The sequence below is a fragment of the Pholis gunnellus genome (assembly GCF_910591455.1).
Source record: "Pholis gunnellus genome assembly, chromosome: 5".
Classification (NCBI taxonomy): domain Eukaryota; kingdom Metazoa; phylum Chordata; class Actinopteri; order Perciformes; family Pholidae; genus Pholis; species Pholis gunnellus.
In genome coordinates this window covers 4,281,528-4,295,742 of record NC_136531.1, presented here as the reverse complement: position 1 = coordinate 4,295,742, position 14,215 = coordinate 4,281,528, and the positions used below count along the sequence as shown (strand labels likewise).

The 14,215-nt window shown below is 40.7% G+C and overlaps 3 protein-coding genes across 4 annotated transcripts in view; 2 read left to right on the top strand and 1 right to left on the bottom strand.

Annotated features, from left to right (window-relative positions):
* Window positions 1-156: 156 nt before the first annotated feature.
* On the top strand, window positions 157-5,603 carry ndufaf5 (NADH:ubiquinone oxidoreductase complex assembly factor 5). Its single transcript, XM_079159334.1, has 11 exons — window positions 157-496; window positions 1,772-1,812; window positions 1,901-1,964; window positions 2,118-2,165; window positions 2,357-2,460; window positions 3,236-3,275; window positions 3,460-3,657; window positions 3,917-3,977; window positions 4,351-4,434; window positions 5,197-5,279; window positions 5,389-5,603. The coding sequence occupies exons 1-11, from the start codon at window positions 251-253 to the stop codon at window positions 5,473-5,475; spliced, it is 1,056 nt and encodes a 351-aa protein (XP_079015460.1). The 5' UTR covers window positions 157-250; the 3' UTR covers window positions 5,476-5,603.
* Window positions 5,604-6,536: 933 nt separating this feature from the next.
* LOC306696291 (dynein regulatory complex subunit 4-like) lies at window positions 6,537-10,892 on the top strand. Its single transcript, XM_079159874.1, has 11 exons — window positions 6,537-6,656; window positions 6,821-6,904; window positions 7,493-7,690; window positions 7,862-8,068; window positions 8,159-8,213; window positions 8,302-8,507; window positions 9,091-9,258; window positions 9,449-9,535; window positions 9,607-9,816; window positions 10,178-10,243; window positions 10,473-10,892. The coding sequence occupies exons 1-11, from the start codon at window positions 6,654-6,656 to the stop codon at window positions 10,605-10,607; spliced, it is 1,419 nt and encodes a 472-aa protein (XP_079016000.1). The 5' UTR covers window positions 6,537-6,653; the 3' UTR covers window positions 10,608-10,892.
* A 774-nt stretch (window positions 10,893-11,666) lies between these two features.
* The window catches only part of kif16ba (kinesin family member 16Ba), a 23,149-nt gene continuing 20,600 nt past the window's right edge, over window positions 11,667-14,215 (bottom strand). For both annotated transcript variants that reach the window (XM_079159182.1, XM_079159183.1), the window contains one exon: window positions 11,667-14,137. In XM_079159182.1, coding sequence (XP_079015308.1) covers window positions 13,976-14,137 — 162 coding nt within the window. In that variant the 3' untranslated portion in view covers window positions 11,667-13,975. The remainder of the gene's footprint in view (window positions 14,138-14,215) is intronic.

Below are 14,215 nucleotides of genomic sequence, written 5' to 3'. Positions count from 1 at the left end.
CCATAGTTACTTTGTTAATATTGTAGCCATAACAATGTTTGTGTTTACATTGAATGACATTGTCAGTATACATCCAGTCTGTGATCCAGTTCCATTGTTTCCAACGAGCTCAGTGGAATCCAGTTCCACATGTTCCCTCCTCCCCTTGCAGGAGGTCACTCCGTGTGGAGGACAGGAAGAAGTCAGCTCAGCTGTTGTACAACAATGCTTTAAATTCACAACTGAATTTGGACCTTGAAGCAGCAAACCGATGAGCAGCGGGGTGTGTCGGAGAGTCCTGCGGGCAGCCGGCTCCTGTCCTGCAGCCTCCTCCTCGGCCAGCCGGAGCTGGATCACGTCCTCCGGCTGCAGACCGCGGTGTGAACCCCGCAGAGGGCTGTCGGCGGCGGGCGGCAAAGGCACCATGAACGTGTTCAACCGGGAGATGAAGAAGAGGCAGAAGAACTGGGCAGCGTCGCTGCAGGACGGACACCAGTACGACTACCTGAGGGACGAGGTACGCACCTGCTGCAGAGTACTTCTACTCAAGTAGTTTACTTTATAATATAAATACACTGTGCAGTACTACAAGTATTCTGTCTGTATGTATAATATTGTAGTTATTGTGGACCTATTTAATATTATTTACTGTTTTATTACTTATTTATTATACTTGTTTAGATCTTTTTTTTTGTTTGCACTATCCACTATGCTACTGTAATCCTGTTAATTTACCCCATAATTTCCATTATATTATTTTATTTTACTGTACTTAAGTACACAGTTGAGGTATTTGTACTTTACTTTATTTTCATGGTCCTTTTCTATTCTTCTTCTTCTGTGTTATTATTCGGTATTACATACCTGACAGCTACTCACTTTACAAATGTCAGGTTTTACACATTAAACACACAAACAGGTTATAAAATATTACGTTTATTTATTAATTAAACCACCCAACAGTTTATACAAGTAAACTACAGCTGGCGACAGTTAGTCGATTAATTAATTAGCCGGTTGACAGAAAATTAAGTAGCAATTATTTATAATAAACACATTTCATTAAAATTGGCTGCTATTCCTAAGTATCTAAATGTATTTTTTAAATATAATTTTGAGGTTTTTATTTGAATAGTTTTAATTGGACAGAACATTTTCTTTAACATATAATATCAAATATTAGAGAAAAGTTAAAAAATTACATATTTTTTGATCCCCAGAAATAAGATAACATGCAAAATCAATATCTATAGCTGGTTAGTTTTATAATTTAGTTTTTTATTGATTTTCATAAATTAAAATAAAAAAAATGTGCTTTTGGAAATCTTTAGAAACAGGTGTGTTAAAAAAAAAGTCATGAAGAGTCGAGTTTAGTTGTCACATTCACAATCATACATAACACAATATATAAGAGAATTCTTAGACGCCTAGCTCCAGAACAAATACATAAATACAATGAAAATCGATAGATCATATATAATACAAATGAGATGGTGAAACAAAGAGACAATATAACCAGTCTATACTGATATATGCGCCATTAAAAATGATGAAGAAATTAAGTTCAAACTAAACTAATTTTCATCTCACTGACAAATTGATTAGTTTGCTCCTTTTTTTGGCAGATTTTTTGACCAACAATTTGAGGTTTATTTGTTTTATTATGAAACTCGAGAGTCCGTGCAGAGTAGAAGCTGACTCGTGAAATCCAGCAGCATCTTTGGCCTCCGGAAGACAGATTCTACTTTAACCATAAAAACACAGCGACACAAGTTTGATCTTTGTTCTGCAGGTTGGCAGTCGAGTGGCAGATCGGGTCTATGACATTACGAGGTGAGTGTATGACGAGACATCTGGTTTCTAAATCAAACGCACATCAACACACTCCTACACAGGTTTGCTTTCTTTCCTGTCTTCTCAGGACGTTTCCTCTGGCTCTGGACGTCGGCGGTGGAAAAAGTCACATTGCAGAGCATTTAAGCAAGGTACAGTCAGTGCATGTGGGTGCTCGCGTGTTAGTTTCAGCTGCAACACTGGTTCTCAGTGCCCCAAATAATCTCATTAATTGAGTTAAATGCTTAGATTATTACACACTTTGCCACAGCTGACTTTGTGTTTTGTGCTTTCTGGTGTTTCAGGATGTCGTGGAGCGTTTGTTCCTCACGGACGTCTCGGAGAAAGCTCTGGTGAGAGTTGAAACAAGCCATAAAACTATCACGTGTACATTAGTAGTGTGATTATTGATAGAAGATGAATGAACCCTGGTGAAAATGATCACTTACTGCAGTTATCCTGGACTGATGACACCGTGAATAACAATGGATGCTACTGATACACGACGGCTGATGTGAATTGAATTGATGTCTCTGATCTTCAGAAACAAACGAGACGAGGGGAAATCCCGACTCATCACGTTCTTGCTGACGAGGAGTTTCTGCCGTTTAAAGAAAACACCTTTGACCTGGTGGTGAGCAGCTTGAGGTGATTGATACTTCTTTCTGTATGTTGGTTAAAGCTTTTCTCCACATTGTAGGAGGAAGACACTGCTAAGACATTTTACTGACAACAGTTGGTGTCAAGACTTTTTTATGAATATTCCACAAAATTACATATGATTATATTCTCTGATAAACAAAAACAAAAACATTACTAATTAATCTTACTTTTTGTCCTGTTGTTCACCTCATTCTCTCCATTTTATCAACACGTTTCTTTATGACAGTTGGGTTTGTAAACACATACTCGTGTGTGTGTGTGTGTGTGTATATACTGTATATTTATATATATACTTCTTTTCATTTAATTATTTTAAAATCGTCATAAAACCCCAGAAATGAAGGAAAATATATATTGCAAATCCCCAGAGCCCGATGTGTTCTCCTTCAATTACTCTGAACTGTTAAAAACAACACTAATAACTTCTCCTGTTATGTCGTCATATTGTTTTCTCTTTGACGTTGTGACATTTTAACATTATTTAGTTTAAGCATCAAATAAGCCCAGTGGGTTTTCTGCCTCTTCCTGCACTGCATATTAATTATTTTCTTTGTTATGGTTGTGTATTTTTTAAATTGTGCAAATGAAACTGAAACCCCTAATGGTGGTGGTAGTAGTACTAGTTACTGTCTTAAGTACTGCAGTCCCTCCACTTGTAGACGGGTAGATGTTCTCTACTGATGCATCTGTAGCTCACGTTTTTAGCATTTTTAATGTCTCCAGTGTGTATCATTAAACTTGTTGTTCTCTCTTCCTTCAGTCTGCACTGGATTAACGACCTGCCTGGAGCTCTCAAACAGGTGAGAAGCTTTCTGTCGTTCGACCACAAACGAATGATATCGAATCATCAACATCATGTATGATTGTGGGCTGCACGGCGCTGTAGAGGCTCGTCGCCTCTGTGAATACCAGAGTTTTTGGAGGATTGAGGTGTTTACATTGACAGTATCCTCCTCCTCTTCTTCCTCCTCCTCCTCCATTCAGATCAACCAGGTGCTGAAGCCGGACGGGGTGTTCATCGGGGCGATGGTGGGCGGGGAGACCCTCTACGAGCTGCGGTGCTCCCTCCAGCTCGCCGAGATCGAGAGGGAGGGAGGCTTCTCCCCCCACGTCTCCCCCTACACCGCCGTCACAGACCTGGGCAACCTGCTGGGCCGGGCCGGCTTCACCATGCTCACTGTGGTGAGAAACACCGGTGCTGTCAGACCCAGTTAGCCTCCATAACCTGTCCCAGTTCCTTTGATTGAACACACTGGAAGCTTGTTTTGGTTCATTTTTCTTTTATAACGTTAAAAGATTTTTTTTTTTAAACAAAATTTTGTCACATATACACATTCATATAAATAAAAACAGTTGATATTAGAACATGTGTGCGTCCTTTTTTACATGTTTTAACTAATTTAATAAAACTCGTCTGTCACTTTCTTTCACTCTGTTTCAGGACATTGATGATGTTCAGGTTCAGTATCCAGGAATCATTGAAGTCATGACCGACCTTCAAGGTAAAAGAAACTCCCGCAGAGTCTGAATCCAGCTGGATATCAAAGCTGTTAATGTGCTGAACGCTTTAGTGTCAAGTTTTAAACTTTACTTTCCTTGAGTTCGGTAATTTATGCTCCAAGTACCATTAAAGAGCTCTTAGAATTGGTTCCACCAGTGCAGTTTCTGTACCTTTTGAGCAGCTTACAATGTGTTTTTCTTGACATCGTTTGAGATCAGAAACATGTGGTGTTGTATTTATTTCATTATATTAAAATGTGTTCAGTTGAAATCCGGTGATTCACTATGAATTTACGGTTTTCAGACCTTTCAAACCAAGTCTGACAACATTTTTACTCTGCATGATTTACAAACTTTTATTTGCGTATTCTGTAGGCATGGGTGAGAGTAACTGTGCCTGGAACAGGAGATCGCTGCTGCACAGAGACGCCATATTAGCAGCAGCAGCCATTTATAAAGGTGAGTGGATCGGCTGCTACACTTCCTGTTAAATGATGAAAACACACAAAGACCAACAGCAGCTTTGTCCAGTAGTTTCTTACATTAGATCAGTCTCCAGTTTTACAGATTTAACACATTCATTAATTTACTTACAGCTGGACTACAGATATAGCTTTGGCTGTAGTTTATTTTGACTCACACACACACCGTCTTGCTGCCACAAACACTCATTACTGAAAATAGTTCCCAACAAATGCACCATTTCATCGTTACCAGCTGTTTTAGGTAAATTAAACTATATTTAGTACTCTTTTATTTAAGTAAACGTAATAATACCACAGTCTAACAATACTCCTATAATAGTGCTGCATTTTTAAAACTTACAAAAATATGAACAATTACATACTAAAAGTAAAAGTACTCATCATGCACTTGACACTTTAATAATATACTTGTTTTAATATACTCTTGTTTATTTACCATATTTTTATATTTTATTGTAAATGTCTTGTATTTTGCACTGTGTTGATTGTTTAATGTTAAGCACCATCCACCAGCTCACATTCCTTGCATGTGCAACATACTGATTCTGATGCAGAATGGTCCATTTCATCAAACCATTGAGTCACTTATCAATTTAGCGATGAAGTTCTGGTTGGCCTCTAACCAGTACAGAGATTAGCTTAGCACAAAGACTGGAAGCAGAGGGAACTACTAGCCTAGCTCTATCAAAAGTGTTGCTTCCTTATTATCGTCTGTGTTTGTTTGAAAATGTTTCAGAGATGTATGGTAACGAGGACGGGTCCATCCCGGCCACCTTCGAGATCCTCTACATGATTGGCTGGAAGCCTCATGAGTCTCAGGTGAGACGGGTGTTCAGTTTGGGTTTTGCTGGTTTCGATACGCTGCTTCTCTTTTCTCTATGTATAAAAACTGGTTTAATCGTTTCCATATTGTTTTTGTCTTTCTCAGGCCAAACCAGCAAAGCGAGGCTCAGCCAGCGTGTCATTTGGGGATTTGTCAAAGATCAGCCAGCCAACCAACACAAACAAGTCATAGAACCACCTGAGCCAGTAAACAGTTGACATATTGCAGATTGTAAATAATATATTTTATTTAAACAACTATGTTTTGTTGCAGAGTTAAAAGCCTAGGTAGGAGATATGTTGTTATAATATTCTCTGGAATAAAATGAGCAATGAAGAAGAAAAGGCGTCATGAGAACGTTATTCCCTGGAACAGGAAGTTTAACTTTTAGAAATCCACAGCAAATGAGATCATTTACAAACAAACACTGATTAATTCACCCACACAGCAGATGATACTCAAGAATTTAAAACAACAGTGACCGCAATAAAGTGTAGAATCAGTTGCTGCTAAAGTGTCATATGAAAGGCTTCAAATGCATATACTGGAACACGTCTTAACCAGAAGTTGTTAAAACCTGTTGACACAATCTCGGAAGCTACGATTGAAAAGTGGCTCCCTGTGCTGGGTGCAGATGACCTCATCTATCTATATATATATATATATATATATATTCTTGAGTATCATCTGCTGTGTATATATATATATATATATATATATATATATATATATATATATGAGAGAGAGAGACTGGACCTTGATCTTCAGGTTTTCCTGCAGCTCCTCCAGACAGCCAACCAGAGCTCTCCTCTTAAACCACCAGATACAGGAACAGCTTCTTTCCACTGGCCGTCACTCTGATGAACTCTTAATCAGACACACTGCACCTCCATTTGCACTATTACCACCATTCTGCACTGATATCCCAAATCCTTTGTCATTGTTCTTTATGTTCATATATCAGCATCAGCTTTGTTGGCCATGTATACCTACGCATACATGGAATTTGACTCTAGTTTACACATTGCGCTCAACGTACATACATAGAATATACAAATAAACAAGAAAAATATAAAAATAAGGACATTAAGACAGTAGAACAGAGAAACTAAGCATTTATGCATTAATGCTAACATTTAACTACTATGTACAATATAAATATAAATATATATCTAAGAATATATATTGTCTGTCTATCTATCTGTCCATCCATCTGTATCTATGACAACAAGCAACAACAAAAGAGACGTTGCCATGACAGCTCCTCGTGTTAGCTCTGAGCAGAGGACCGTTAGCTGACTGTTAGCTAACAGGCTAACTACTGTTTATTCTTGCTCCCAACGTTTGAGAGCGTGTTACGATATTTGACGATGGTGAGTAAACTCCTTTTATATCATCGTTATATGTCGTTGGTTAACAGTTAGCACGTGGTAGCTTCAGCCAGATGCCAGCTTCTCATGGAGACTAGCTAAGCTAAGCTAGGTCAGCTAACGTTAATTAAAAGGGTGCTTTAATGGTGATGTGTTTTTCTCTCCAGCCACCCAAGACTAAAAGCAAAAAGGCCGTGAAGGGGAAGTCGGTGGTGGACGGCCTTCCAACGGAGGAGATGTCCAAGGATCAGGTCAGAGCTGTAGGGCGATGCTAACACGGCTAACATTAGCCTCACAAGGATCAGGTCAGAGCTGTAGGGCGATGCTAACACAGATGCTAACACAGCTAACATTGGCCTCAAAGGCTATGTAACTGTGTTTAAGTAGCTAACGCTAGCTGGAAGGCTAACCAGCTTCACGGTCCAGTCCGTGAGGATTTGGAAAAAGACACATTTTGTTGTTGTTGTTGTTGTGTATTCCAACACATTGTGGTTGAAATGAAACGCTGAATGTAAGGTTAAAAAGCTGAGATTCAACTTTAATTCATTCAACAGTTTAACAATTTCTTTAAAACAACAGGGTTCAAAACTCTTCAGCAGTTGATTTCTTAATGAAGAGACACGAAATGCTCACTTGGTGGTCCAGTAAAAGTCACTTACAGGTCCAGAGAGTGAGCTGTAATCAGTGACGAGGAAGTATTCAGATCCTTCAGTAAAAGTACTAATACCACACTGTGAAGATACTCCTGCTTTCCCAACCTTACCTAAGTAAAAGTAAGAGTTATCAGCACAGTGTACGTAATGTTATGAACTGTCACAAATGTCTCTGCGACCTTCCAGCTGGAGGAGCACATCGTCCGCCTCCGAGAGGAGCTGGACAGAGAGCGGGAGGAGAGGAGCTACTTCCAGCTGGAGAGGGACAAGATCCAGGCCTTCTGGGAAATCTCCAAGAGGAGGCTGGAGGAGCAGAAGGCCGAGCTGAGGAACAGACACAGGGAGAGAGAGGAGGCAGAGGAGCGCCACCAAGTGGAGATTACTGTGAGCTGGTCACACACACGCGCACACACACACACATTCTGTAAAATAAATAACAGGACATGATCGCACCATCACGACACGATTGAACCGATTGAATGGAGTATGTTGAATTTCCCATTTAGGTGCATGAATCTGACCTCTAAACACCTCCTTTTGATGGCTGGTGTCCAGGTGTACAAGCAGAAGCTGAAGCACGTCCTGTCTGAACACCACGGCACCATCTCCGGGCTGAAGGTGGACGCCGTCGTTTCGACCACGCTGGTCCAGAACCAGCACACACAGTCGGAGCTCGGGCTTCAGAGGGAACTGCACGACCTGCAGGCCGACTTCAGGGAGAAGAAGCTCCACAACGAAAACACCATCAAGGAGATGAAGCTGGTGAGCCGGCTTCACTTTTACATTTTAGTGTTTACATTTGTCTCTAGTTTTCTCTTCACCGTAGACCTGTCGCCTTGTGGTTCTCCACAGAAGCAGCAGGTGGAGTTAATGGAGCTGGCAAAGAACCGTGATAAAGTAATCAGAGGTGAATAAACCCGATCTCTCGAGTTTAATTCAGAAACTCCCGTCAGAACCTGTCATTAACATTTTCCCTCCTGTTGCTTTTCAAATAGCCATGCAGGTGAACTATCACGAGAAAATGCAGTCGATGGCCGAAGCGGAGGCCAAAAAGCGTCAGGCCGAGCTCGACGACATCGAGGACAGAAGGAAAAGCAGCGTTGTGACTCTGATAGAGGAGCACGACAGAGCGCTCAGACGCGCTGACGATTACTACTCTGCTGTGCAGAAGAAGCTGCTGCTGGACCAGAACAAGCTGAAGGTACGAGACGCTACAGAAAAACAAAGAAAAGTGAACAGATGAGCAAAAACACAGAGACGACGAACAGATTTAAATAAAACTAATGAAAATATATAAATAAAATATATTTGTATATTATTTTTAACTTTCAAATACCTCACTCCCCCCCCCCCCTGAGCTAAATAAATTAAATTTACTTCTATAATTATTTTGTATTGTTTCATAAAGATGTTTTAGCATTTTTGCATCTTCTGATGACTGATCTAAACTAGAATTTAATTATTTGTATTTATTTGATAATTCAAGTGAAATTGTTTAAAACATTTTTTAGCAGCCAATCAGGACAGTTTTCTCCACCGTCAACAATCACAGTTAGTTATTTTGCCGCCACAGAAAAATGTCCTGAATCTACAATCAAATTCACAAATATTCTTTATTTTATTTGGTTCACAAACCAGAATTTGATCACATTCATCAGAGAATTTCTTTAGTTACTAATCCAGATTCATAAACTAACGTTTACATGTCGTGAAGATGTTCAGAAAACTTAGAGTACGGCACAGCTCTGTTTAGGTGACTCTTGCTTCATGTGTTCGTTTGTCAGGATGAACTTGCGAAGGTGACGAAGCTGCAGACGCGAGTGGACAAAAAGCTTTCAGCGGCGGAGCAGGAGAACAAACGTCTGAGCGAAGCTCTGCAGGAAGCCCAGCAGAAGCTTCCCGAGTTACAAAAACAGCAGGACGACTACAAGCAGGCCAAGACCAAGATCGTGGTGCGTTCACTGCACACCCGTTCAAAAAGCACCAATACATCAATACATATGGAACATCACTATCTTACTTTAGAAGAAGAAACTTTATTGTTGTCATATACACATACACGAAATGTAACTTCTGCATTTAACCCATCCCTCTAAAATCATACAAATGTTCCCTTTAAATTGCTGATAATGTGTCCGACAGGCGACTAAAGCTCGAGTGAAGGTCCTTGAAAAGGAGCTGAGGGACCTGTCGGTGGAGCACGAGCTGCTGCTGCAGGCGTTTGAGAAGGTAAACTATTACATCGCACGTTTTTACCTTCATGCCGCTCGGCGGGGATTCATATTATTTGCTTTCGTCAGGTTCAGCAGGAGCGCGACGAGCTGTTGAAGAAACAGACGGAGGTCATCCTGGACATACAGCAGAAGAGCGGACTGAAGCAGCTGCTGCTGGAGAGGAAGTTGGCAGCTCTGACCGAAACTGTGGAGAAGAAGGAGGCGCAGCTCTGCGCCGCACTGTCGGCCTCCAACATCGACCAAACTGCAGGCAGCAGGGCCGCAAACAAACTCCAGGTATCGTTTTATTTCCACCAAATTAAATCTTTGCACAACTTTAAAAAATGACTTCAAAATGACTAAATTCATTGATTTTTGGTTATTGAGCGAATCCCTGCGCGTCAACATGCAGACGCATCTTTCCTTTGTCTCGTCCCGGCCGACGTCACTCACTATAAGAACGGTTAAATCATCAGTGCGTTGTTCTTCTGTCCAACGCTTTCATACGATTCCTCATGAACAGGGCAAACTGCAGGGGACACTAGCATGGTTTTAGACTCAACTCTTGCAGTCATTCTTCTTTTTAATGAAGATTTTCCTTAAATATTTGTGTGGGAGCTTCAAGAACAACTATCTGAAAGTGTTTTCCTGCTTGTAGGGAATGCTGGATTCTAAACAAGCCACCATCGACGCCTTACAGAGCGACTTGGCTCGAGATTGTACGGTCAGTTCATTTAAAAGGGTTTTCACGCAATTATTTAATAATTAACAGAGTAATCTCAGTCAGCTGAATGACGTGTGTGTGTGTGTGTGTGTGTGTGTGTGTGTGTGTGTGTGTGTGTGTGTGTGTGTGTGTGTGTGTGTGTGTGTGTGTGTGTGTGTGTGTGTGTGTGTGTGTGTGTGTGTGTGTGTGTGTGTGTGTGTGTGTGTGTGTGTGTGCGTGTGACCTGCAGGAGTACGACGACCTGCTGCAGACCTGTAAGAAGAAGCTGAAGGATTTGGACGTCCCTCTGTACGACTTTCCCTTCAGGCCTTCGGAGCGGCTCCTGGGTGGACAGAACTCTCCTGGACCTGCCTCCAAAGAATGATGTCATCCAGGTGTCCGGCGTACACTCACCTGCTCTTCCTGGATGCTTTCCAACCCCCAAAAAACTACTTGACCTCTCCGCCTCTCTGTCACTTGATCATTTCCTACAAGTCACATAACGAATGAATGAATAAGCACTTTACAGCTGATTTTCGTAATGAACTTTGACGTCCTTTATCCTGGTTATTCAACCAATTCATGTCTTTCTATTGATGCTGCTGGTGATGACGCGGTTTACCAGGTAAACTCTTACGTCTTATGTTGGTAAACAACAATAAACTAATGACTCAAGACATTTATGTGACATTTGTATCTTCCTAGATCTCATATTTCCTCAATGGGCATTTACCTTTTCTTTTGGTGCCTTTTCAACAACTATTATTAATTTAGTGTCATTAGTGTCGTTGCTAAATCCTTAAGTAACATTTCTTCTTTTAGTGGAACGAAAACGTGATCGCTCCACCACTTCGATCCAGCCTGAAATATCCCAACAACTATTGGGAGGATTTTTACATTCATGGTCCTCAGAGGATGAATTCTACTGACTTTGAATGATCCCCTCAGGATGAATTGTAATAACTTTAGTGATCCTCTGACTTTTGTATTTTCATCTAGCTCCATCGTCAACAATTCACAGTGTCCAGTACTTTGGTTTATGATCAAATACCTTTAGAACCACTATTATATTTGGTGTTAAACCAAAGAAAGCAAGAGGTTAGTGCTGATCACGGAGTCTTAAGTTCAGCCCCACAGAGCTGTAAGCGGGACTCTAGAGTGTGGTTTTGTTTGATTACTTTTAACTTCGGTGGTGTTCTGATTGGTGACTGTCACTTTCATTTAGATTACACTTTGTTGTTGTGCTGATTAAACAAATAAGATGAAAATGTGTGCCGGTAGGTGGATTCTGTCACTTTTGGACATAGCGTGGCTAGCAGTTTCCCCCCCCGTTTCCAGTCTTTATGCTAAGCTAAGCTTAGCAATGGCCGGCGGAACCTTTTGCATTCACCGTACAGACACGAGTATCAATCCTCTCAACAAAACCAGTCTGAATGTTGTGGTACATTCCCTTTACTGACATTCAATGTCAATAGTTTACATTACATACAAGCATATTGTATAGAAAACTTATGCACAGCAACATTTACACTTTATATACACACACACACACACACACACAACGTATGGCTTATGGAGAAAACAAAGCAGCGAGTGGTCGACTCTTCATGCACAACAGTGAGGCTCAGGAAGACTTCAGCATCGAATCGCTCGATACGTTTTTGGGGAATATAAAAACTAAATCAGCTCTGAGCGGCCAGTGGGAGGAAATATTCCCTCTGAATGAATTATTTGAATCTGCGTACTTGTACTAAGTGGGGAAAAAAATGTATTTGTATTTAATCGGTCAAAGATGCGTTTGAATTTGTGCCGATACAGAAAGAAAAATGTCCGTGAGTAAAACTACACACCGTCACCTTCTGAGGAGGCTGTGGCTCCTCGGGACCGTCCAACAACTCCACCATTCTTGTCTTTTAATATTCTTTCTTCAAACATCCACCTAATGTAATTTGAATGACCACGCTGTTGTTCAAAAGTGAATATTCGTGCGAATAATGAGTAAAATAAAATGCTTAGTGCACAGACGAGGGCTGACAGGACAATATTTTTGAACTTTTGGCATCAGTCAGTTATTGTTCAAAGGTTCATTAACCTTCTGAGTGAGTCTTTGTCTTAAAGTTTCTATCAGCGTTCAAAACGGTTCTGTGTTTAATTTGACTGATAAGTACGGTGTAGTTTTACATTAAAACATTGTAGTAACAGAGCTTCCAAATATTGTTCTTCTATCAAAGCATAATAAACATGAATATCAAATATACAGAACGTGATGACGCTGTACAGGTCTTTAAACTGGCTGTAGTGGATTGCACTTTATTACAGCTGCTCCTCCATTTGTACAGTAGATAAAAGGTGGACACATTATCATAAACATGTCAATAAAATGCAGTGGAACTAGAACTACTTCTATTTTTCTGGACACGGTCTGTTCGGAGTCATTTGTCAGCAGCTTAAAGTCAACGTAGGGCACTGATGGTAACTTAGAGGACAGGATGTTATTCTTCTTCCTGTTTCCGGGTTTAGTCGTCCATCACTAGCAGTGAAACACATTATCTCTTACTGTCCAGTATGAACAGGATGATTGATGATCACAGCAAGAAAAAGCTGTTATGTTCATGCGTTCACCTGACTCTGAACCATTGTGAGCCCGCCCTTTAACACGGTCATGCGAGTGTTTTTAGCTTCACTTCCACACAGTTAAAGTTGTTTTTTTTCTGCTCTTCTTTAAACTACAAACAAGATTAATTAAGATTCTTTTGGACTTAAGCTTCGTCACACGCCGTCTCCGTATTATTCACTCTCCCGTTAAGTCGGACACATTCAAGCAGGAGTTTCGCTGCGATCTCCAGCCGCACACAAACACAAAGAATGTAGTGTAGTCTGCAGAGACTGATTGCGTTCAATGTTTATTTATACCCGCATCAGAAACCGGGACTTCACATCCTTTTTGTCAGTGAACAAAAGCCGAATGTAACCGGATCTTCACACAAAGTGCTCTGTAGTGTTAACCTGTGTTAGTGCCTCGCTCTGCTCACTGACAGGAAATGAAAAGTCAGGGTCCATGGTGTTATTGAACTACAATTAATCATCATTGCCATTACAGATTCCTTTTTTCTTTCGATAAATTTGAATGTTTATCTGTAAAATGCCATAAATGAGAGAAAAATGCCCGAAAATAACCTCCCAGAGCCAAAGGTGACATCTTCAAATGCATTGTTTTCTAACAGTCCAGAGATATTCTGCATATAATGACATTAAACAGCAAAGAAAAACAGCAAATCTTCACATTTAAGACGCTAAATCAAGTGAATGTTTTGGCATTTTTCTTTGATAAATAACTTTTTTGTTGACGGACCATTTACAGGACGACCTAATTGTTTCAGCGGGGAATTGAACCCCCAAACAACGGCAGTGTTAATGTCTTTGTTCTACTTTTAGTGCGGTCACTACACGAGAGGGAGTTGCCATAAACATCACAGCTGCATGTAAATATATTTAATATAGCTGTTTATTGCTATAACGTAGAAATGAAACTCTTTAAAACAGAGTGCTGAATTTCCTACTTTAACCTTTGTGATAAAGTTTCTACATGAACTAACAGCGGACACGTCTTCGTCGTGGCGAGGAAACTGACCTGCAACTTTGACCTTTCTTTGACCGATTCTCCCGAGCCGAGGCCCCGGAGAAAAGGCACCGAGCTGCTTCTTTTTTTTTTTTTTCCCCTTTTAGTTTTGGAGTTAATTTTTCGCGGTCGGGTCAGCCGGTGCCGTGGCTGCTGTACTCGAAGACGCCCTTCTTGAAGAACGGCGAGAACTCACAGATGGCGTGTTTGGTGAGATGGAAACCGCCGTCTGCGTCGGCTCTGAGAGGAGAGCTGGAGCACGACAGCATCACCCGGAACAAGTTCCTCAGATAACGCTGTAAAAAAAAACAAAATAGAGTGACCCTCCTCCTTCCAAACCTCCAACATTTCCATTTCTTAGAAAACAGGATGAT